Source organism: Talpa europaea, assembly GCF_964194135.1.
Source record: "Talpa europaea genome assembly, chromosome: 13".
NCBI lineage: Eukaryota > Metazoa > Chordata > Mammalia > Eulipotyphla > Talpidae > Talpa > Talpa europaea.
Window position 1 is genome coordinate 16,886,842 of NC_140080.1, and position 24,285 is coordinate 16,911,126.

Genomic DNA, 24,285 nt, shown 5'->3' on the forward strand with positions numbered 1-24,285 from the left:
ATGTTCAAAAATAATTTTTTTCTGCTAACAGTTAGAAATCCATACTTTTGCTTTTTTATTGCATATTGTAAAGCATAACAAAATATTTTAAGAGTTTTTATTGTGTTTTATAATATTTGCAATTATAAGAACTGTGATTTTCTGTCTTTATCTTGATAAATTTATGGTAATCATTTTTTTATTTCTCCGAATTGTGCAGTGAAATATAAAATGAGTATTTTATTTGTAGTAATCATGTGATATGTTATTTTACTATGATGTAGCTTTGGATATTCTGACATTTAAAGTATACTTTTAACATTTGATTATTTATGTCAAGTACAGATCAGAAAAACTGTTTTTTTCTTTTGCCCATAAGATTTGTATAGTGGTTATCACATGTTAATACCATTCCTTTCACAAAATATGCAAAGGAGCAACATTTCTTGACCAGAAAAGATAAGACTTCAACATAGTATTTAAAATACAAAACAAAATCATTTCTTTAAAATATCATTGAATATGCCAAACAATTAAACTGGCTGCTGAGACGCAAAATTACTGAAATGGGAATACATTTTTTGTTAAAGTACTTAGACTTTTCATTAAGGGCTCCATAGTATAAACTTTCTTTACTCATTCATTCATATATACTAAGGTCCTGTAATATATGTGTTTAAAAGGCATTTTGTTTATTCATTTGATAACTACCCGGGAAGGCAAATTCTTAAATAATAAAAGTAGAGAAAGCACAGAAAGATAATTGAAACATTCTATGAAATATTCATTTATAAATTTTTACAGATAAGTATCCTTTTGTTTCATTGCTAAAGTCTGATGACAAAGTTAAAAACTGGCTTTACAAGAAATGAAATATCTCAGCCTGTCCTACCTGTTTTCTAACACCTCTGGCATTTCTGAGGGCTCTAACAAGTAGCTTTCATTTACTTTTTCCACTCTGATTTTGTTGTATGTGTGGTAAAATATGTTTAACTTACCACCATAACCATTTGTGTACAGGTACATTCAATTTTGAAACAAATCTGCAGGACTTTCTCATTTTACAAATTTTAAACTCAATCCCTAGTCATCACAACTCCCTCTTTTTCCCTGCCCCATCTCCTGGTAACCACAGTTCTTTTTAGTTCCATGAATTTTACTATTTTATATACCTTGTAAAGGGAAAGTATTTTTCTTTTCATGACTGACTTATTTCACTTAGCATAATGTCCTCCAGACTCATTCATGTTGTATCATGGGATGGATTTCCTTCCTTTACACACCTTGACTTTATGTATATATGCCAGTAAAAATTTTAATGTCTATTCGGTTTAACCTGAAATCTTATGTATACAATTATTGTGACTTTCAGGGTAATTGAAAAGCAGTATTTCTAAAGCCGTTGTTATTTCCAGATGTTTTGGAAACATGCTCAAGCAGGTCCCATATATATATATAAATATTTATATTTATTTATATATATTTATATTTATAAATATGTATTTATATACTATTATTAATAAAGATATTAAACATTGGCAGATTTTATTTTCTTCTTCCCCATTCCCTGCCATTTTCCTTCTTTACCTGTTCTTTTCCTTTCCCTCTACCCTTTTCCCGCTCTTCATTACCTCTGTTCCTTCTCTGCTGTTCTGTTCTCCTTCCCTTTTCTCTTCTTCTTTCCCCTTCTACTTATTAATAATAAGTAAATAATTCCAGGAAGAAGTTTTATTGGTTCCCTTGCATATCCCAGTAAATCATTTTCAACATCAACTCTCTTGGAATAACTACCTCAAGCAGACTACACTGTACTGTGGTTTGGAGTTAGATCACTACTTTCTAACGAAATATTAATCTGTTCATTTTTTTAAATTTTTTAAAAATTTTTTATTTTTAAATTTTTTTCTTTTTTTTAATTTAAATTTTATTTTTATATCCCCCATACAATTACAACCCCCTTATTTTGACCCCAGTCCCTCCTTTTCCCGCCCCCCACCCCCCATAGAGTGTCTCTGGTTCATAGTTATTTGTTGATTTTGATATTTTCTTTCTTACAGTTATTCTTTTCCTGGTCCCTTATTTAAGTTTTCTAGATTCCTGCTATGAGTGAGACCATCCGGTATTTTTCTTTTTCTTTCTGGCTTATTTTGCTGAGCATGATCCCTTCCAGCGCCATCCATGTTGCTGCAAATTGCATGTGTTGATCTTTTTTGAATGCTGAGTAATATTCCATGGTGTATATCTACCACACCTTCTTGATCCAGTCATCTATTTTTGGGCATTTGGGTTGTTTCCAAATCTTAGCTATTGTAAATAGTGCTGCTATAAGTGCTCTTTGGAATTGATGTTTCTGTGTCCTTTGGGTAAATACCTAGGAGTGGAATTGCTGGATCATATGGAAGCTCTATGTTTAGTAGGTGAGCTCTACACAGCTCTCCACAGTGGTTGGACCAGTTTGCACTCCCACCAAAGAGCTAAAAAGAAATTTTTCTGAAGAGGAAATGCAAATGGCCAACAGGCATATGAAAAAATGTTAATCCATTCATTTTTATAGCTGTTTATGTACCAGGTGTGAGGTACTGTGTGAGGTTATGGTCCCAGCAAGCCCCTGATAAACAGTCTTTATGAAATATGCATAGTATTACTGATCATGGAATGCATAGTATTACTGATCATGGACTTTAGAAAACCTGAATAAGGGACTAGGAGAAAGACTAATTATAATAAAGTAAAAATCAAAATCAACAAGCAACTATAAGCCAGAGACACACTACGGGGATAGGGGGTAGGAGGGATTATGGTCAAAATAAGGGGGTGGGAATTGTATGGGGACTATAACCAAGATGAAAATGCATACATTGTGCAAAAATAGTTTAAATTTTAAGGAGTAAGAAGTATATTAAATCCCCTGCTCTTATTCTGTTTTGTTCTTGAAGTTTACTTACAAAATCACGCCTTAAATATAATTTTGAGAATTTGATTAATATTTAATTCATGCTCACATGCATTTGTGCCTGTCACATTTTGTATGTGAAGTACCCCTGATCATAAAGGATAGTGAAAAAAAAATAAATGCGTGCGTGTGCGCGCACACACATATCCTAGCTTCTCAGAAGACCTGTTGGACGATGTTAAACTACATTAGCTTAAAAAAAAGCAAGAAATAGATTTTAAATATTAAAATTACATAATTTTGAAATTCTCCATATCAATGTTTCTATATAAAACATTTATTATTGACTTTTCCACGCATGTTCCTAAATTTTGAAGGTCCAGACAATGTAGCGCCTAAAGTTTCCTGCACTTTCTGGCACTCTCACCAATAGCCTCACAAATAGCTCTGTAGATAAGCAAACCTCGAGAATGAGATGTGTCTTCTGGTTACTTTGAGGTCAGTTTTGTAAAGAAGTAACTTATTAGTCTCCCTTGAGAATCTAAAAAAATAAAAGTAAATATTAACATAATCATTTATATTTTAATTTTGATCAAAACATTATGTATTGGATAATAAATCCAAGGGTACAGAAGATCTTAGGATAAAATATAATTAGGGGCCTCCCCGGTGGCGCAGCGGTTGAGCGCTGGGTTGCAAAGCTGCCCGCAGCCTCTGCAGCGCCATTTCAATCCCTGGCTGCCAGGCGAGGGTCCCACATGGTGCGCAGACCTCTCCTGCCGTGCCCACTGCTCCCCTCAGCAGTGTACTTCGTCAGTCTGCCTGCTCTGCTCTCTCCTCTGGCTCTAGTAAATTCTCTCACCCTCCTGCGCTTCTGACTGTACCCAGTGCTTGTATGAATAAATAAAATAAATCTTTAAAAAAAATACATATATATAATTAGTCTCTTTCACTTCTCTGTACCTTCCAGTCCCATTTCTTATATGTAGCTTCTGAGGCATTTCTCCATTTGTGTTTTGAGTTCTTTTGGAAGTTACCCTCTAATTCTAAGAAAACCACTGCACAGTTTGCTGGAGATAATTATAGAGGTTATTATAAGGGAAAGAAGGTATTTTGAATGCTCAGTGATTCCATCTTGACACAGAAGCCTACTTTTTAAAAAGTATTTTCTTTGAATCCCAGGTAGCAAGGAAGTTTATTTGTAAATTCATGTCAGTAGATGGCTGTTTTTTCCCATTCTCTTTGTTCTCCATGCCGGTGATCATTTGTAAGTTCTTTATCCTAGTTTGTTTTCATTTCTCCCTAATGCTGATTTTTTTCATTCTATAAGTAATAAAGTAACCATTTTCTCCTTTAATATTGAACTATAAAATGAATTTTTATCCAGGGAGTGGCAAAGTTGTAGATAGTTGATTATTAGCATCTTCAAAACTTGGGCACTCAGCAACTACATAGTCTTTCTGGTACCCCTAAGCTTCATGACCACTCTAAATCAGGGTAATTTAAACATAAAATTGTCTTAGAGCTTGATGCAATTTGAGAGAAAAGGAGACTGAACGTTTTTCCTAATAACAAGGCAAACATATTTCTTGTTTGCTGGGAGGCATCACTCTAGTCTTTTTATTTATAACTTTTTAAGTAATACCCGGTACTGTTAATGCGTTTGTTCATCAAAATCTTTTTGATAAGTAGTTTTATATTCTGGCATTGAGTCTATAAATTTAAGCATTTCCTTCCAGTTTGGTTAATTTCTATTTTCATGTTATATCTAGCTTTACAGATGGTACTTCACAGACTATAATGTTTTCTCTCTTGAAAAATCCTGATCTTTTGTTGTTAAAACACTCACTTTATTATGACATGACAATCCAGGGACAAAAGTATTAATTTAGCATTTTTTTTTTTTTTAGTTTATTTTTCCAGAGATCCCCACATCATCTATTTTCAGCTTTCTAATAATCTAAATACGGAGCCAGCAAAATGCTAATGTTGAACAAATGATATATTTATCTTAAACTTCACCATTAATTTGTTGAAAGGTAGAAAATGCTTTTGTAATCTGTATTTTATTATTTGATGAGAATTTGATAAAATCACTGTTTAAGTTTTAGAATATATACAATTATGTGCAGCAGGCATAAAAAGAAACATGATTGGATTACCATTGCTAGTAAGAACAGAGGAAAAAATCCACATATAATCTGATGGTCCCTTTTAAAGTCTTTTAAAGATTATTTAATAATCATGTCACTTTTTAGCAATCCCTTAAAATATTAATTGTATTCATTTTAATGTCCTTTCTGAAAGCACCAGATTACACTGTTAAACACAGTTTGCCTGTAGCTTGATACAATGCATGAGCATGCTGTTTATGCAAGCTGAGTAGCTTCAAACAATTAAATAAAATTATATTACAGCTCAAATATTTGCATCCCTTTGGAAGGTAAGTAAATTCTCGCTGGGACCATCAAAAAAGGAATATTGATGGTGCCATAATATGGAGTTGTTTGCCTTTCTAATAGACCATTTGTAGTCTGGAAGATTTTGGTCTTCTACTGGTGATTTGCAGCTTGTGACATAGCAGGATTAAAGACTTCTAAGATTTGTTTTCCTATATTAATGCTGTTAATAGTCTCACATAAAATGCTAGAATACTAACTCACTGTTAATTATTTGTAAGTTAAAACAATAAAGGTATTTTTTACCTTTTGTCATTCTGTTGACTAGAAAATTCTATTTCCACACCCTTCTGAAAGTCCAGATGAGTTCAAGTAGGAAAAGTATTTGAATGTTTTTATGTATTAGTGGGAAATGGAGCATTACATGTAGATAAAACGCCAAATGATTACTGAAGAATTTCGTAAGTGAGTTGTTACCTTTAACATTGACATCCTGTGATATTTTTCATCCCTGTGATGCTTTTAAATAAAATGGAAGAATGTAAGAAATTTTCTGTGATGGCCTTAGCTAATTGTGCACCAATTTATAGGCAGATATTACACCCTATTATTTACATGTGTAATAGATATTATCAACATCCAAAAAGTGAAGACAAGCTGACATGAAAGCAGATAATGCTCTGCCAAGTGATTTTTATTTCATTTTACTAATTTCTTACTTTACTCCCGTTATGTCAGTTTTTTATGTGCCTTTTTGTTTAACCCTAGATGTTATATAAAGACAGAGTCCAGTGAAAATTGTGCTTCTTTTAAAAATACTTTATTTTGTTCTTAATAGTTTCCTCACTAGTGGAAGAGGGAGAGAAACAGAACAAACGTTTTAGGACATCGAAAATGTCTTGCAGAGAATCTACCCCACAGACTTCTTCCTCACCATCAATAAACCAGGACTTGCCAAAAGTAAAAGAAAAATTCATCCCACCTGAGCTTAGTATCTGGGACTATTTCATAGCCAAGGTAATGAAACGTGCTGTTCAGATCAATATTTATGTAGTCAAATGGAAATGGAAATGTTTAAAATAGCTATGATTGTTCTTGTGTCAAATGCTTTCCACTCTGTTAAGAAAGTTTTCATTTTCTTAGGCTATATTACAAAAAATACATACACCCGGGCCTCCCTGGTGCTGCAGCAGGTTGAGTGCAGGGCTGTGAAGCTGTCTGCAGCCTCTGCAGTGCAGGTTCAGTTCCCAGATGGTCAGGGAGATAACCACATGGCGTGGCAGACCTCTCCTGCCTCGCTCACTGCTCCCCTCAGCAGTCTTTGGTCCGTCTGCCAGTTCTGCTCCCTGCTCTGTCTTTGGTGAATTCTCTCACCCTCCCACACCTCTGACTTGCACCCCAGTTCTTGTATAAATAAATAAATTTTTAAAAAAATCTGGCCCAAATTATTTTGGCCATATTTTCCAACCATTTTTTCAGGCAGTTCTCTGATAAATGAGGATTTTTGTGTCTTAAACAAAACAAATTTCTTTATGAGATAAAAAGATGAAATGGTTAACATTTTAATGCTAATGTACTTACTAGTAATTAAGGAATCAAAACTATCAGAAGGCACAGTGCCATCCATACTCATTCCTTTTCTCTACTACAAGCAATCCTACGTTTTTTGGATACATGCAAATTTCATTTACCACTGTTTAGTTAAATATCTCAGTCTCTCTACAATGCAGTTCAAATTTAAATTACCACAGTTAAATAGTGAGTAGTCACATAAAATTTAACCTTTCCTGCTAGTGTTTTAGTTCCCAGATCACTTTGTAAATAATGGATGAACCTCATGATCAGTGATCAGTCAGAGCAGTACTTTTTCAAAGGCTGTTGGTGATTAGTTATTTAGTACCTGCTACTCAGTTCACACACAGACAACAAAGCATGTGGTTGTCTTGCTTACTTGTTTCCCATGATAAACTCATTTGATAATTTATCTGATAATTTATCTGATAATCACAAAATGGCCATTCCTACCACAAGCAATTTACAAATTCAATGCAATTCCAATTAAAAATGGCATTATTCAAAGAAATAGAACAAATATTCCTGAAATTCATATGGAATCACAAAAACCTCTAATAGCCCAACGTCTCCTGACTAAAAAGAGGAAGAATGGAGATATTACACTCCCACACTTCAAACTATACTACAAAATGATAAAATTAAAAAGCATGGTACCAGAACAAAAACAGACACACAGACCAAAAGAAAAAATTGAAAACCCAGAAATAAAGCCACACATAGATGGTCAACTAATCTATGACAAAGGAGCAAAAAATATGCCTTGGAACAAGGATAGTCTCTTCCATAAATGGTGCTGGGAAAACTGGGCCACTACATGCAAAAGAATAAGACTAGATTACTATATCACACCATACACAAAACCCAACTCAAAATGGATAAAACACTTCAATATTAAGACTTGAAACCATAACATACATAGAAGAAAACATAGGCACAACGCTCCATGAGATACATCTTAGAAACATCTTTGAGGACTCATCCCCAGAAGCAAAGAAAATGAAGGAAAAGATAAACAGCTGGCACTGCACCAAACTAAACAGCTTCTGTACATCAAGAGATACAATAACCAGGCCTCCCCTGGTGGCACAGCGGTTGAGTGCTGGGCTGCAAAGCTGCCTGCAGCCTCTGCAGCAACAGTTCAATCCCAAGCCACTGGCAAGGGTCTCACATGGTGCAACAGACCTCTCCTGCTGCGCCAGCTGCTCCCCTCAGCAGTGTATTTCGGCAGTCTGCCTGTTCTGTTCCCCGCTCTGGCTCTGGTGAATTCTCTCACCTTCCCATGTTTCTGACTATACCCAGTGCTTGTATAAGTAAATAAACAAATCTTTAAAAAAAAAAAAAAAGATACAATAACCAAAATGAGGAGACACCCTACTGATTGGAAGAAAATATTTGCACTGATGAAGGTCTAATATCAAAGATCTACAAAGAGCTTATACAACTCAACTAAAACAAAGTAAGCAACCCAGTTTAAATAATGGGCAGAAGAACTAAAAAGACACTTCTCTAAAGAGGACATGCAGGGCCTCCCCGGTGGCGCAGTGGTTGAGCCCTGGGTTGCGAAGCTGCCAGCAGCTTCTGCAGCGCCGGTTCAATCCCCGGCTGCTCCCTGGCCATTGGCGGAGGGTCCCAGATGGCGTGCAGACCTCTCCTACCGCCCGCTGCTCCCCTCAGCAGTGTACTTTGGTCCTTCTGCCTGCTCTGCTCCCTGCTCTGGCTTTGGTGAATTCTCTCACCCTCCCGCGCTTCTGACTCTACCCAGTGCTTGTATAAATAAATAAATAAATAAATCTTAAAAAAAAAAATAAAGAGGACATGCAAATGGCCAACAAGTATATGAAAAAATGCCCAACATCCCTTATAATCAGGGAAATGCAAATGAAAACCACAATGAGATACCACCTCACACTAGTGAGAATGGCCCATATTTAACTGGTAACAACAAATACTGACTAGAATATGGGGATAAGGAACTCTCTTACACTGTTGGTGGAAATGCAAACTGGCCCAACCACTATGGAAAGCTGTGTGGAGGTTGCTCAAATTACTAAAAGTGGATCTACCATATGATTCAGCAATTCCACGCCTAGGAATCTCCCTGTGGACACAAAAACATGAATTCAAAAGGAAACCTGAACTGTGTTTATTTTTTTTTAAAGATTTTATTTATGCATACAAGAACTGGGGTATAGGCCAGAGGTGCGGGAGGTGAGAACATTCCCCAGAGACAGAGTGGGGAGCAGAACAGGCGGATTGACTGAAATACACTGCTGAGGGGAGCAGCAAGCTAGACAGAAATCTGCTGTGCCATGTGGGTAGCTCCCTGGCTGGGGATTGAACTTGTGCTACAGTGGCTGCTGGTACCTTCATAGGTTGTGTCTTAACCCCTTGTACCACCAGGGAAGCCCACTCCTGTGTTTATTGGAGCACTATTTACAATAGCTAAGATATGGAAACAACCTAAATGTCCAAAAACAGATGACTGGATCAAGAAGATGTATATATGCACAATGGAATACTGTTCAGCAATAAAAAAAGATAAATCCATGCCTGTTACACATGCTTGTTTCTGTTTCTTTTCTTGCCATTTGACTTTTCTCTCATAAGAGAGAAAATAATAGTCTTGTCCCAATAATAGTCTTTAAATATAAACATCATTAGTGGCTTTTATACTCATTAGTGGCTTTTATACTCATTCATCATTAGTGGCATTTATACTCATCTGTTATCTGTTGTTTTCTTCAGCCTTTCTCCTAACACTTACCCTCTTGCATAAACTTCACACTACATTTCTTCCATAGTAACTCTTTACTATATTAAAGCCTTTCTATTTACTATATTAAAGCCTTTCTTCTTGGTGGCCCAGGGGTTAAGTCTCGGTGCTGTCACCACTGTGGCCTGAGTTCAGTCCCCGGCCAGGGAGCTAATCCACATATGGGGCAAATGACCTCTCCCGTCTTGCCCGCTGCTCCCTTTAGCAGTGTATTTCAGTAAATTCACCTGCTCTCTTCCCCACTCTGTCTTTGTTGAATCCTCTCACCCCCTTGCCTATGCCCCAGTTCTTCAATGCAAAACAAAGAAAACCAATAGCATCTTTCTATGTAGTATTTCTACTGCTTAAAATACTGCTCTTCTCTTTTATGATATGGCTTATTTTTTAGCCTCCTTTAGGTCTCAATTAAATGCTACTTTGCAAAGAGGTCTTTCATGACTTATCTCAATACATGTTAATTTTTGTAATCTGGACACTGTCTTTTTTTGGTATAGCACACTAAGTATAATTTGTTTTCTATTATTTATTTTTTTCCAGTAAATGTAAATATTATTAGGACAGCAACTGTATAAATCTTAAAAATTCTTACATCAAATATACCTTTTTACACATCATGGATATTTAATAAATTCTTTGTTAAATAAATGAACCATAAGGAAATTGTGTAGAGTGGTATCCAAAGCATAGAATGTTTAAAAGTCACAGCTTTTTTTACAAAACTAAATTAACAATACTTGTTATTGATGATGAATTGTTTGAAAATGGGATAAATTGATAATAGTAGACTGTATAATTGAATGTATTAGGTAACTGCATGATAAATTATTTAACTTTTTTATTTTAGCCTTTTCTACCCCCTTCCCAAAGTAGAGCAGAATATGATTCAGAGGAGAGTCTGGAAAGTGATGACGATGATGATGATGTTTCATCTTCAGATTTCCATCTCCAAGAACATTCTAATTCAAATTCATATAGGTATGGAATGTTTATTTTTAGACTTCCTTTAAAAAGATCATTATGGTCCATCTACCTAATATACTTTAAAATAATTCATGTAAAATTAATAACGAATTACAACACATTATACTCAAATTTCTTTCATTGAAATTGTTTCATTTACCTTCCTAACAATGATTCTATAGTTTTTGATTATCCATGAAGAACAGTCTATACCTTATATCACTCCTCACCATTCTTGCTGTCACATTATTTATTCCTCTCATCCCTTTGCCATTTGTGTGAGACAAACCAACCCCCCAGTTTTGTCCTAGGACTAGTGTCTGTTCAGCAGAGCACACTAGTACCCTAAGAACTCACTACTATCATAAAAATTATAAAAATCATAAATGTTGCAAAACACTCACCCCCCCAGCTCCAAAGCTGCATTATCCTTACATATGTAAGTGATAATATATTGTCTCTGTAGATGTCTTGCTTATATCTAAAAGGTACATGTTTTATTAAGATATGATACATTAGTTACATTATAAAAGATAAAAATTTCCAAGAGAAACAAATAAGTATTTTAGGAAGAATTATCTATCACTTTATTAAAAGGGAAAAAATTTATGAGATTTCTACTTTCTGGTGTATTTTTTTTCCTGTTGACCTAATAAAATATTTACCTTACTCAAAAATCAAATTGTGTAACTGGAGAAAAAAATCAAATAACTCTCTTAAAAAGTGGGCAAATGTCATAAATAGACAAATTTCCAAAGAAGATACAGAAAGGATCAATAAGCAAAGGAAAAGATGCTATTACTAGTCTCTAAGGAAACACAAATCAAAACCACAATGAACTGTCACCTCATACCCAGTAGGGTTGCTGCTGTCAAAAACAATTCAAACAAGCAAACAAACAGAAATAACAGTGTTGGCAGGAATGTTGTGAAATGGGAACCTAGTGCCCTGTTGCAAGGATTGTAAAATGGTATAGCAGCTATGGAGAAAAGTATGAGAGTTGCTCAGAAATTGAAAATAGCTTTTACCATATGACCCAGCAATTTCACTTCTGGCTATATACCAAAATAAATTGAAAGCAGGATCTCAAACAGGTGCTTGTACACCACTATTCATAGTAGTCAAAAGATGAAAGCAACCCAAGTGTTTATCAACAGATCTATGTATAAGCAAAATGTGGTGTATATATATTCAGTCTTTAAAAGAATGGTATTCTGACACATGCTATTACATGTATGAAGCTTAAAGATACTATGCTCAGTGAAACAAATCAGTCACAAAAAAGACAAATACTGTATGATTCCCCTTACATGAGATCTCTAGAAAAGTCAAATTCATAGAGACAGACAGCAGAATGGTGACTGCCTTGGCTAGGGTAAGTGGGAAAGGTAGAATTATTGCTTCATAGGTATAGAATTTCAGTTTTGCAAGATGAAAAGAGTTCTGGAAATAGATGGCCGAGATAATGGCTGCAAACCAGTGTAGTATACTTAATGCCACCAAACATTATGCTTAAAATAGTTAAGATAATAAATTGTATCTTATGTATATTTTACTACATTAAATTAACAGTAAAAAAGCCAATGTCTAAGAAATGCATTTCACTTGAAATAAAATAATTGAGTTATCTTTAAAGAAAGCAAAACTATAAAAATGTGAAATCAGAAATCTCATATTTCTCTCTTGTGCTCACTTCTCCCATAGATACTGCAGACTCATTTTCATTAGTTTCTGGTTTATCCTCTGTTTGCAAAAATTTGCAAATGTGTATGTATGTTTGTAAAATCTTATTCCCCTTGCTTGCTTACACAGAAAGCAATAGGAAGCATACTATTTTTATAAAGTTTTATCATTTGCTTTTTATTTATACATACATGCTGTATTTCTCTTCTTACCAACATCAGCTATCCTTCTACATTCTTTTTTTAATGACTACCATGCTGTTCCATGGTTCAAAGCTATAGTTATTTCCCATACAGTTACTCTCTACTCTCCTAGTGGATAATTTGGTTGTTTCTCCTCTTTTGTTATTGTCAATATTGCTGACATGAGTAATTGCAAGGATATTTTATTTTATTTTTGTAGAGGTATGTCTTCTGGGTAGTTTCCTACTTCTGAAATTGTTGCATCAAGAGTTGTATACCTTTTTAAATGTCTAAGTAAAATTTAACAACATCTATTGTTGCTTTATTTTAGTTGGTCGTTGATGCGTTTAGCAATGGTGCAATTGGTGCTCAACAATTTGAAGACTTTCTATCCGTTCGCAGGCCATGATCTTGCAGGTAATAAATACCAACATTAATCATATTGCCATTGCTTTTGATTCATTCATTTTTTAATACATCCTGTTGATTACAGAATATAGGTTTCTCCTAACCAAACCAACCATTGTGCCTAGCATATTGTTAGTTGCTCTTAAGAGGACAATGTCCCAGAAAGCAGAGATATAGACCTGATGTACTTGACTGCATTGAGACTGGTGTTTATAGCCCTAGCTGAAATGCTAGATATTTAATAGTGATGAACACATAGAAAACCAGCAAGCACAAAAACTTAGCGATTATTAACTCCCAGGGAGGACAAGCTTATATGGGAAATATATGAGTAAGATAATATACCAAGTTGTTAACTTATGATCTATATTTAAAAAGATATAACAAGGTAAACACTGAAATTCCTGTTCACAAAAATCACTGTGTGACTATATTGCAGTAATGAAAAGGAGAATGTTATTCTCATATTTCACAGGAGTATGTCAACATATCATTTTTAAAATTGAAAAAACCAAAACTTCACTGTGTAAGCATGTTATTTAGATTTTCAAAGACACCTATAAAAGGAATAACTTAAAGTTGAAAATGAGATCAGGATTCAGGAGTATGGAAGTAAAAAACTGGAAAAGGCTAGTTTTATATTAAGTATTATGTAACTTTTTTACTTTTGTATATTTCAATTTTTGAATTACATCTTAGTTGTATACCTTACAGGTTAAAAACAGTTAATTTTCCTCAGACATATTTTCATAATATTCAGGCATATTTTTCCATGTGTAATTAAAGTCAAAAGCAGTCATTGATACAGCAGTCATTTAAATCATAAGCCTTATATATTATTCAAGTTTTTGTAGCAAAGCTATGATGTAATGTTGACTTAGATTACCTTTTTATCTTGTTCTTCTAGACCAACTTATGATAATCAAATGCTATACAGATTTATGACATCATTTTTTAAGTCTCTGAATTTCTGTTCTCACCTGTTTTCATATACCTGCCAGAATGTTTATTAATATCTTACTCATCTTAAAATTGAGTATAACACGTTACTCGGTTTTGTTTTCCCTTTAAAGAGCTTCCAGTTAGTTCACCACTTTGTCATGCAGTACTAAAAACTCTACAATGTTGGGAACAAGTTCTTGTCCGACGACTTGAAATTCATGGTGGGCCACCTCAAAACTATATTGCAAGTCATACTTCTGAAGAGAGTTTGTCTGCAGGTCCTGCACTTCTCCGCCACAAGGCTTTGCTAGAACCTACAAACACTCCTTTCAAGTAGGTTTCCCTAGTTACACTATTCTTAAGTGTGAGTTTTACTAACAGGATTTGGCCAGGTATTATTTAAAGAAAAAACATTTAAGTTCTTGTATTCTTAATTTGCTGTTCTAGGCTCATATGCAAATCTTTGTGTGTAGACTGTCATAGTCCAGAATTGAGCAAATATTTATGGCAAAGGTCTAGATAGTAAATATTGTAGACTTTTCAGGCCATATCATTGTTTCAGTTATTCAGCTGTGCCACTGTAGATTGAAAGCAAACATAGATAATAAATAAGCTAAATAAGCATGGCTATAATTCCTTAAACTTTAGTTTCAAAAATGGAAGGCAGACTGATAATTACCTGTGGATCATATTTTACTGATGCCCACTCTAGACCAGTGCTGTTTAAAATAGCTAATTAACAGCCTGCTGTACTGTCCCCAGGAAATAAGGCATTTGCACCCAAAGGTGAATCAATACATTGCTTGCTTTTATCACGAAAGTCTTACTATGGAAAAACATCAACTAAGCCATGTACTTAGTGACATATTCACATAGTTGGTTTACATTCTTTCATAAGCATCTGCTTCACTGTACATCAGTAGCAAAGGTTTCATGGACTAGTATGAGTTCTAGACAACTCTTTAAGTAGCTCTGCTTCTAGACCTCTTCTAGGAAGCACACCAATATTGTTCAGTCTTACGTTTGTAGGTTAGATTGTAGCAAACCTCCACTCATGGAGTCAAATTCACCTATCCTCCTGCTGTTATAAATAAGATTTTATTAGCTCACAATCATGTCCTTTTATCGTAATATATTTTTGGCTGCCTTCTCACTACAGTGGTAGAGTGAATAGCACAAGGCATAAACTATTTACTCTCTGGTTCTTTTCGCTAATTGCTACCTCTATGATATGGTCTGATTTCTTGCTAATTATTATTATGAACATTCACATAGCACCAAGAAAATGCAGTAAAATTAGTCAGAAATCTCCAAATTTTCTATTTATATATACTGTCTCTCTGTAGATCCAAGCACCATGTTGCACTGTCTGTGAAGAGACTTTGGCAGTTCTTGGTGAAGCAGGAAGAAATCCAGGAAACCTTTATCAGAAATATATTCACAAAGAAAAGGTGTCTAAATGAGGTGTGTACATGTAAACATCTGTTTGCTGTTATTATCAAAGTCTTTCATATTATATAACCATGAAGAGGTGGTTGCATTCTGTAAACTTTAAAAACTCACTTTTATATCATAAACATATTTTTGCAGTTAAGTATAAAAAAATGATTGAAATTGAGAGGTCATTGTCAATTTAAAGTAATATAGATGTATTTGACTTTTTTTCCTAAAGAAATACTGAGTTAAGATTCTTTGTTCCTGGCTTGAGTTGTCATGATCACTATTTAAAAACCAAAGTAGAAGTTTCCCTTGATTCTAATGTGATAGTTAGAAGTAGTTTGTATTAAAAGTTTAATTGAAATTAGATTCATAAGCTGAAAGCATTACAATAATATATATATTTTCTTTTCATTGATTGAGCTTCTTAATAAATTAATTTATATTTATACTATAACTGGTTTATTATAACTTGATATGTTAATTGCATCTTTATTTAGTTCATTGCTGCTAAAAATTATGAGTTTGATGACAGTAGAGAATTTATACATAAATATAAATTAACATTGTTTCCTTCTTTGAAACAGTGGTAAACTAAACAGTGGATTTAGTGATGTAGTTGATACCTTATCTCCTCATGGGCACTTAACAAAAAGTTCAAGGCCAGCAGCAGATCTGTGGATCACGTTTTGAGAAAGTCTGAACTAAACTGAAAGCAAATTTTATATAGTTTGTGAAATGGGAGTTAAAAATTCTTTTTGGAGAGATAAGGAAAATGAATCACTTCTTAATAGCCAAGTTAGCAAAAAAGCAGAATGGTATCTAAGCTGATTTAAAAACAAAGGAAAATCAGTGTAAGTCATTAATTTTAAGAGAAAATCCTTGTGCTACTATTTACTATTTCCCTGATTATGTGATTATAAGCCAGGAAACAAAATATATAGTGTTCATGCTACATTAGATTTTTGACATACTACCTCACTATAACATTATAACATTCTGATAATGGTATATAAAGCACTACTGTATTATTCTATATAAAAAGCACATTTACTGTGCTTAGTACTGCTTGGGTTTCTCTAAGACACATTTCAATATGGATATGCTAGTTTAGCATAGTAATTTGATTAACAGAGTTGTAAAAATAACCTTTCTATTGATATATGCAGTGTATCAGGGAAATGAAATAGTTCTCAAAACAACAAAACTATTGTAGATTATCTAAAACTTTTAAATCCCTCTGTTGTTTTAGTCTTAGTTTTCTTAAAATGTTTATGATAATCTTAAGAAAAATTTGAAGTTATTTTTGTATTGTAATTATTTTGATCAAAAGCATGAATCTAAGTATTGCGATAAAAGCTTTATAACTACCCGTACTTTTGTATTTTGTCTGACTTTTCCTCTGTTTTTCTGCAAAATGTGTGAGCATTTTCTTACTTTGTAGTGTTTTTAACAGTATTTTTAACTTACTTAAAATCTGGCATGGGGCCTCCCCGGTGGCGCAGCGGTTGAGCGCTGGGTTGCGAAACTGCGCGCGGCCTCTGCGGCGCCGGTTCGATCCCCGGCTGCTCCCCGGCCACCGGAGGAGGGTCCCACATGGCGTGCAGACCTCTCCTGCCGCCCGCTGCTCCCCTCAGCAGTGTACTTCGGTCCTTCTGCCTGCTCTGCACCCCGCTCTGGCTCTGGTGAATTCTCTCACCCTCCCGCACTTCTGACTGTACCCAGTGCATGTATAAACAAAACAAACAAACAAAACCAGCAAAACAAATAAATAAAGCATGCCTCTATTAAAAAAAAAAAAAAAAATCTGGCATGTATCATTTTGGGGGGTGTTTTTATTTATTTATTTATTTATTTATTTATTTATTTATTTATTGATGGTGTTACTCCCTTAAGATAGTGACATTTGTTGAAAGGAATATTAAAATAAAAAGTCTATATAGTAAAATATAGATTGAATGAAATTGTTTAGATTAACTTTATAGAGTTTGGTACAAGATTATTTAATCTTTACCAGATAGTTGATATTCTGTTCTTGGTATTAACAAAACAAAATCTCTCTCTCTTTTTTTTAAAGATTTATTTATTTTTATACAAGAACTGGGGTATAGGCCAGAGACGCGGTAGGGTGAGAGGATTCACCAGAGACAGAGCAGGGAACAGAACAGGCAGAAGGATCAAAATACACTGCTGAGGGGGCAGCAGGCAAGACAGGAGAGGTCTGCCGCAACATATGGGAATCGCCCTGGCCGGCCGGGAATTGAACCCTTGCTACAGAGGCTGTGGACAGCTTCATAGCGCTGTGCTCAACCCGCTGCGCCACTGGGGAGGCCCCAAGATCTCTTTTTTTTTAAAGTAAAATGGTAGTCTAAGTCACCATGACTTTCCAGATGCTCAGAAAATAGACACATGACAAGCCCTATATTTTGGATTGGAGATGACGGAATGTATTTTGAAAAGTGCTGTTTCTTTATTCCTTTGTATGTCTGAAAATGAAATTTTACATCTTTTTCATCTGACAGAATCCTTGTGTGTCCTCTGATCTTTTCTTTTCCTATATGATGTACATGCATTTTTAAAATAAAAAGTATACCCTCTTTGTTCTTACTGAAAGTTTAGTATAGGAAGAAGAAAAATATGCTTAACTGTATCTTTAGCCCCAATTCTGTTTTTGTGTACTTTCATTGTCTAAGAAGTAAAGGTGTTAAAATCATTCAACTTTTTCTTTAACAAGTGTTAATACCCTTTTAAGATGGATTTGTGCTTCTTAGCAGTTCATGACTATTTCTTTTTAAATCATGAGATAATTAGAAACTTAGAAATCAAAAATGTTTATTTCAGTTTTTTTTAAGGAGGTATCATAATGGAGACAAGATAGAGTAGCATTGATAAAATAGTTCACTGAATTAATTGTTTCAGTGTGAGGGAAAATATCCCATCCAACACTGGGTGAAATGGTGTTTCAATTAAGTTATTGGAGGACCTGCTTTTGTTATAAGTTGCTTGAAATTGTAGTTGTGCTTTAAAGTTGTAGTTTTTGATTTCTTCTTCGAAAAACTACAACTTTAAATAAAACACAACTACAATTTCAAGCAACTTATAACAAAAGCAGGTCCTCGAATAACATAATTGAAAGTTGTAGTTTTTAAGAACCTGTCAAAATGACTAAGTGATGACTGGCACTAGTAGCTCTAGATTCTGTAATATAAAATGCTTTGGAATCAGTTTTGCTTTAATGTCAGCACTTCAGAATAATTTGTATGAGTGAAAATTTCTTAGGAAGTAGAGTCATTTACAGTAGTGGTCAATGAGTTCTGATGGATTAAATTTTCCCCAGCACCTAACTGTGCACCCCCACACATGATTCTTTTAAGATAAATGAAATTTTGAAAAACTGGTATCTGTGTCTAGTATTGTTTTCTAGCAAATTTGGTTTAAAATATTAAAAAAAATCTCCAGTGTTGCATGTTACATCTCGTCTTTACACTTTGTCATATGGTTATTCTTTCTTGATGAAGTCATTAGGGGACAACTGTGAAACTATCAAAAATTCTATGATGGAGGAGCCAAACATCAATAAGGTACAAAGTGTCATTCAACTGAAATTAGAAATTGCATTCTTTAACAAGAAAAACAAATGTTTGCATTTTACTTTTGTACTGAAGTTTGTTTCTGATATAATTAATTAACTGTTCCCTTAAATTACCCTTATTTTAACAACTGTTGCAATTTCAAGTATTGTTCTGTTTTGTGAATAAGAGAATGCAATTTTAAAGGAGTTGAATGTCTATCCTGTTTTGGCTACTGAGTAAAAGCAGTAAATAAACTGAAGTTCTTAATAAAATGTGTTCACAACAGCCACTGTCATCATAGTATTGTTCCATTTCTGCAGTTATCACTCTCAAAGTTCTATCCTATGAAAATTCCTTAAAATAAATCAAATACTATTACATAACCTTTTTTTGAAGAAAGGATGCATATATAACTTTTATTTTACTGATAGGAATAGCTTATAGCACATGGACTTTGTTCCAATATTTGTATGAACAAGAGCATAAAGAATGCAAGTTTATACAATCATGAAATAAATACTCTGGCATCACATATTCAAATATTACTCTCATATTGACTATATAAGTCATGTTTTTCATATTGTGTATGATTCACTAATTTTAAGGTAACCTCATAGTAATTTTTTAGGGGAAATTTTCTGAAAAGATTTTGTTAAGCCTACTAATTTCCACCTCTTATTCTTTACCAAAAGAATCATTTAGTAAAATAGGTGAAATAATTCTGTGTAGCTAATAAATATAACTGATTTGATGTCAAATATGAATTATAACTATAACTTTGATGAAATAGATATAGATGGCCTATGTGTTTCTAATGGCCTTTGGGTGTTTTGAAAGAATGTAATTCAAAGCTTAATAAATTCAAAGCTTAATTGTTTGAGTAATCTTTAATTGCTATACTTTATAGATTATCAGGAATTGTTACCCAAAGACTTTTCTTTTGATGCTAGTTAATGTTAATAATCAGAAGGTTGAATTTCTATGTCATCACACTACATTAAAATGCAGTCATTTTATTTGATTAACATGTTGGTCATTTTTTGTCAGAATCTTTCAAACTGTCAGCTACAGTCTTATTTTAAACAGACTTATTAAATATATCTGACTTAAAAGAACTGCATGAAGTGTAGAGTTTGATCAATTTTAGCATATGTATATACCTCAGGATAGCAAAGCCTCATAGTACCACACAGTCAGGATAGCAGATATACCTATCATAACCCCAGAATTTTAATCCCTTCCTTGCTTTATCCCTCTTCCCACTGTCTTCTTCCTTTCCAAGCACCTATCTATATCCTTCCTGTTATTATAGATTAGTTTGCATTTTCTGTAATTTATGTTTTTCCATTTACCTGTTGATAAATACTTGAGCATTTTGCATTTCAGGGCTGCTTAAAATACAACTGCTTTGAATATTCATGTATACATCTCTTTATGGGCATATGCTTTCATTTCTCTTGTGTAAATGCTTAGGAGTGGAATGACTAGATCATCGTAAGTGGGTGTTTAACTTTTTTAGAAACTGTTCAACTGTTTCCCAACTCGGTTGTACCATTTTACATTCCCAGCAGCATTATATGAAATCTTACTTGCTTCACATCTCAGTAACACTTGGTATTGGTTAGTCTTTTTATTTCAGCCATTTTAGTAAGTATGTAGTAGTAGTTCATTATCCTGTATTCAGTTCTTTTACATATGTAACCAGAAATAAAATTGTTGAATCATGTAGTAATTCTGTTTAGTTTTTCCATCTGCATAATCTCTAAAATCATTTTAGCACTAATATTCATAATTGTATCTCCTCATATAGCCAGCCCAATCAAGTTTTATAAAGTTTACTTGAGACCTTACATTAAGAAGGCCTTTATGACCATATTCATTATTTTTTAATGTGATTTTGTTATGTGACTGTTCACAAATTAAATTATACTCGTAACCTGAGAGTTCTGTTCTTTTACGTATGTAAGCAGAAGTGAAATTGTTGAATCATGTAGTAATTCTATGTTTAGTTTTAGCTATCCCTATTTCCTTTCCCAGCTTAGAGTCCATAGTCTATCATTGTGATCATTCTCTGGCAAGCATCCTCAGTCCTTTTACCCTGTTCTCTCTACTCTGTACTTGACTTGAAAATTCCCAAACCTCTCTCTACTTGTGTCTGTACCCGAAGAGCAAAACATGGAAAAAACACAAACTGCGGGGTCTTGTCTTCTTCAAGATAAATAGCCACAAATCCCAGCAACCTTAATAAATTATTCTATAGTAAGTTTATCTTTTCATTTTCATTTTTCCCACTTTGGTCATATTTCCAATATTTCATCTCTAATAGTAGATGAACTGCACTTTTATCCAACATCAAGTGTACTTTTGCACTGACTCTCTTTGTTTGCTCTGACCTACTGAAGGACTTTGTTTCAGTAGTTATCCCTTCCATAATAAAATTTTATCTCTCTCTAAATTAGTTTTATCAGCATGAACAAATATAGTGCATTATCTTTCAAATGAAAGCCAAACAAAGCTACTTTTGAATCTGATTTCACCCTATTTTACTAATCCCATTTAGCAAAATTTATTTATAGAGTTACCAATAAAGTCATTCACGAACATTAAGAGTAACATTGCAAACAACAGGTAGGAACCACCCAACATAAGAAATAAAACATTCTCAACTCAGTTACTATGTCAGTGAGTTTACCCTTATTTCCTAGACATATCTCTCTAATGAAGTTAGGTATTATCTTTAATCTACTCCACTAAGATTTTCCTAGTCAAAGCCACTATTTACCTTAGCAGTCAGCGGTAAATTCAGTAGTCAATTCTCTTTCTGTAATTCAGCTTTTTAGTAACATTTGGTATTGCTGATCACAGCCAATTTTGGGTATCCCAGGAATTTCAGTTCTAACCTCTTTTTCTTCCCTATCTTTATTTTCTCTTTGGGTTATTTCATGGCTTACATGTCATTCACAGTCTGATAACTCTTAAATGTTGTTAGGCACACTTACTTCCTGAGTTCCAGACTTCCATGTTTAAACATCTAGCCCCAAATGTCAAAACATGTAGTTTTCTGTTTACTCAGCCTTAAAACTAAGAGTCATACTTGCCTCCTCTCTTTCACTTATATTGCAATTTCAATCTATTAGCAAAGTTTATCCTAATTTCAACCATTATCATTTCCTGCCTGGGAGACTTTTCTGCCCTTAAGGCAGAAAGGTGTTAAGTTTGAAGAAATGCTGTTAATGAAACTGATGTTTTTTCCCCACTCACCCATCTACCTACCCAACCATTACCAGTGGATAGTATATATCCCTTGATTCTATGAAGTCTCATGTCTCTGTTTCAAATTTCTTCAAAATTCACTAGTGGACACTTAATCTACTTTCTGTAACAGGAAAATACCTTGCCAAATTGGGATTTTGTCATAAAATTACAGAGTTTAATACATTAATACTAGTTGATGAACCTCTAGTAGGCAGAGCTAAGCCTTTTCTTAGAAAAGGAGTTCACCCTGAAAGCAACCAAAATGTTTAGTAAACACTGAAATTCTTTTGTTTGTGATTAAATTGCATTTTAGCTTAGACTATATTTTACATCTTAAATCCAGTGACTATAAATTTTGTTAGAATTATTTTGATTTGGTTGTCTCTTCAGCCTGGCAATTGAAGTCATTTTGGTTGCCACTTTTAAAAAAGCTGCTAACTCTATTCAATTTTACTGTTAAACAGTGGACAAGCATTGGTGTAAATTTATTGATGTAAATTAGGCAGGATGTAAGTTTATTGTATGCTAGTTTTGAATTAATAACGTGAGTACTTCACAATGAGTTATGAAACATTTTAGACATTTCCAACTTTCAGTAATAGCCTCTTCTTACAACTCTGCTTATTTTAGTAAATGTTGATTTTGTTTAGTACTCTATTCTGACTTCAAAGGTGTTTTATCCCTCTGGGATAAGCAGAACGTCAAATATATCTCCCTCATTTAAAATACAATGAATTATGGTTTATTTAGTTACCCAAACTATTACTGACTTGGGCACAATTTCTTCTTGAAATTAATAGTTACGTTAGAACAGAAGTCGGAAAGCTGAATTTAACTGGCCCTATCCAGTCTGTTCTTCTATGTAAGCTACAAAGGGTCTTTACATTTTTAAAAGGTTAAAAAAAAAAAAAAAGAATGTGCAACAGAGACCCTGTACTATCTGCAAAACCTAAAATACATAGTATCTAACCTTTAAAATTTTGTACAATACTGCAAAAGGATTATGATACTAGGATTTTACTTCAAAAATTAGAATGTCTTAATCCTTTAATTTTAATTCATTGCTGCTTGGAAAGATGCAATTAATTAAGTTGTATTTTATTAGCATAGCTTTGTATGTGAAAAAGCATGTCTGAAAAATATTAAATTTCCTTGCGAAATAAAATTTTGTCTTAGGGATAATTAGCATGTTAAATAGTACTTTTGGGATTGACATATCTAGAAAGTTTCTTAAATAATTTATGCAAGTATATTCTTTTTTATATTAATAAAATGGCATACTTCTGTGTTTTCTTTCCCTCCATTTAGATAGAAGCAGATTTGGGATATCCTGGGGGAAAAGCAAGAATTATTCATAAAGAATCTGATATCATTACAGCCTTTGCTGTTAATAGAGTAAGTATACGCACAGCTTTCTTTCCTTTGATTGTTGTTCATAGTTGGAATATTCATAGTTGGGGAATGTCTCCTGTTTTGTCGGTTTATTCAGTATCAGCATTTCTCTTCCCAAAGCAATTTCCCCAGTCCTTAAATTGCAGTGTGAATAAATTTTATTTTATAAAATGATTGTATTGTCTGATAATTTGATTTGTGATATGTAGTAGATAAAATAATGTTTTATTACTACACAGAGAGAATATCTAGTTTTTATATGTGCAGTAGCCCATCAAATTTGTACAGTTTGACAGGTAATCCAATGAAAAGGTTTTCTGTTTTCCTCATATAAATATGTTAAATGTGTTCCCATTATTTTATAAAATTTAACTTCACATATGGTGCATAGAAAATCTCCTTGGGGAGGAGGGATGGGGAGAGGAAGGAGTAGGGCCAAAATAAGTGGGGGGTGCACTTTTATGGGGAATATAATTTAAATGAAAATGCATACATTGTGCAAAAATTAAAAATGATGTAAGAATTATATAAAATAAAATATTCCCAAAAAAAAGAAAATCTCCTTTGACAGGAACTGTAGCTGCCCAACTAGAGTGTTTTCTTTGTATTCTGTAGCCTCCTACTTAACATCCTCCTCAGAGATGTTAGTAAGTTGCTCACAAAAGAGGTAGACTTAGGTACAGAGATCCAAGATTGAAATTTATCTCAATCATTTTCTTTTTTTTAAGTGTATGATAGAGTTTTATTAATTGCGGTCATTACGCTATGCATTAGATACCCAGAACTTACCTCATCTTGTAGAGGGAAGTTGGTATGCTGTGACAACCATCTTATT

General features: G+C 33.8%; 1 protein-coding gene across 6 annotated transcripts in view; it reads left to right on the top strand.

The window, feature by feature from the left end:
- Window positions 1-24,285, top strand: part of DMXL1 (Dmx like 1) — a gene marked incomplete at both ends in the record, with an annotated part of 115,508 nt that overhangs the window by 63,020 nt on the left and 28,203 nt on the right. For 3 of the 6 annotated variants that reach the window (XM_084252828.1, XM_084252830.1, XM_084252831.1), the window contains 6 exons: window positions 6,110-6,288; window positions 10,464-10,594; window positions 12,776-12,861; window positions 13,926-14,127; window positions 15,141-15,258; window positions 23,367-23,453. In XM_084252828.1, coding sequence (XP_084108954.1) covers window positions 6,110-6,288; window positions 10,464-10,594; window positions 12,776-12,861; window positions 13,926-14,127; window positions 15,141-15,258; window positions 23,367-23,453 — 803 coding nt within the window. Of the gene's footprint in view, window positions 1-6,109; window positions 6,289-10,463; window positions 10,595-12,775; window positions 12,862-13,925; window positions 14,128-15,140; window positions 15,259-18,749; window positions 18,813-23,366; window positions 23,454-24,285 lie in introns of all 6 variants that reach the window. The other 3 variants (XM_084252827.1, XM_084252832.1, XM_084252829.1) reach the window with 2 other exon arrangements.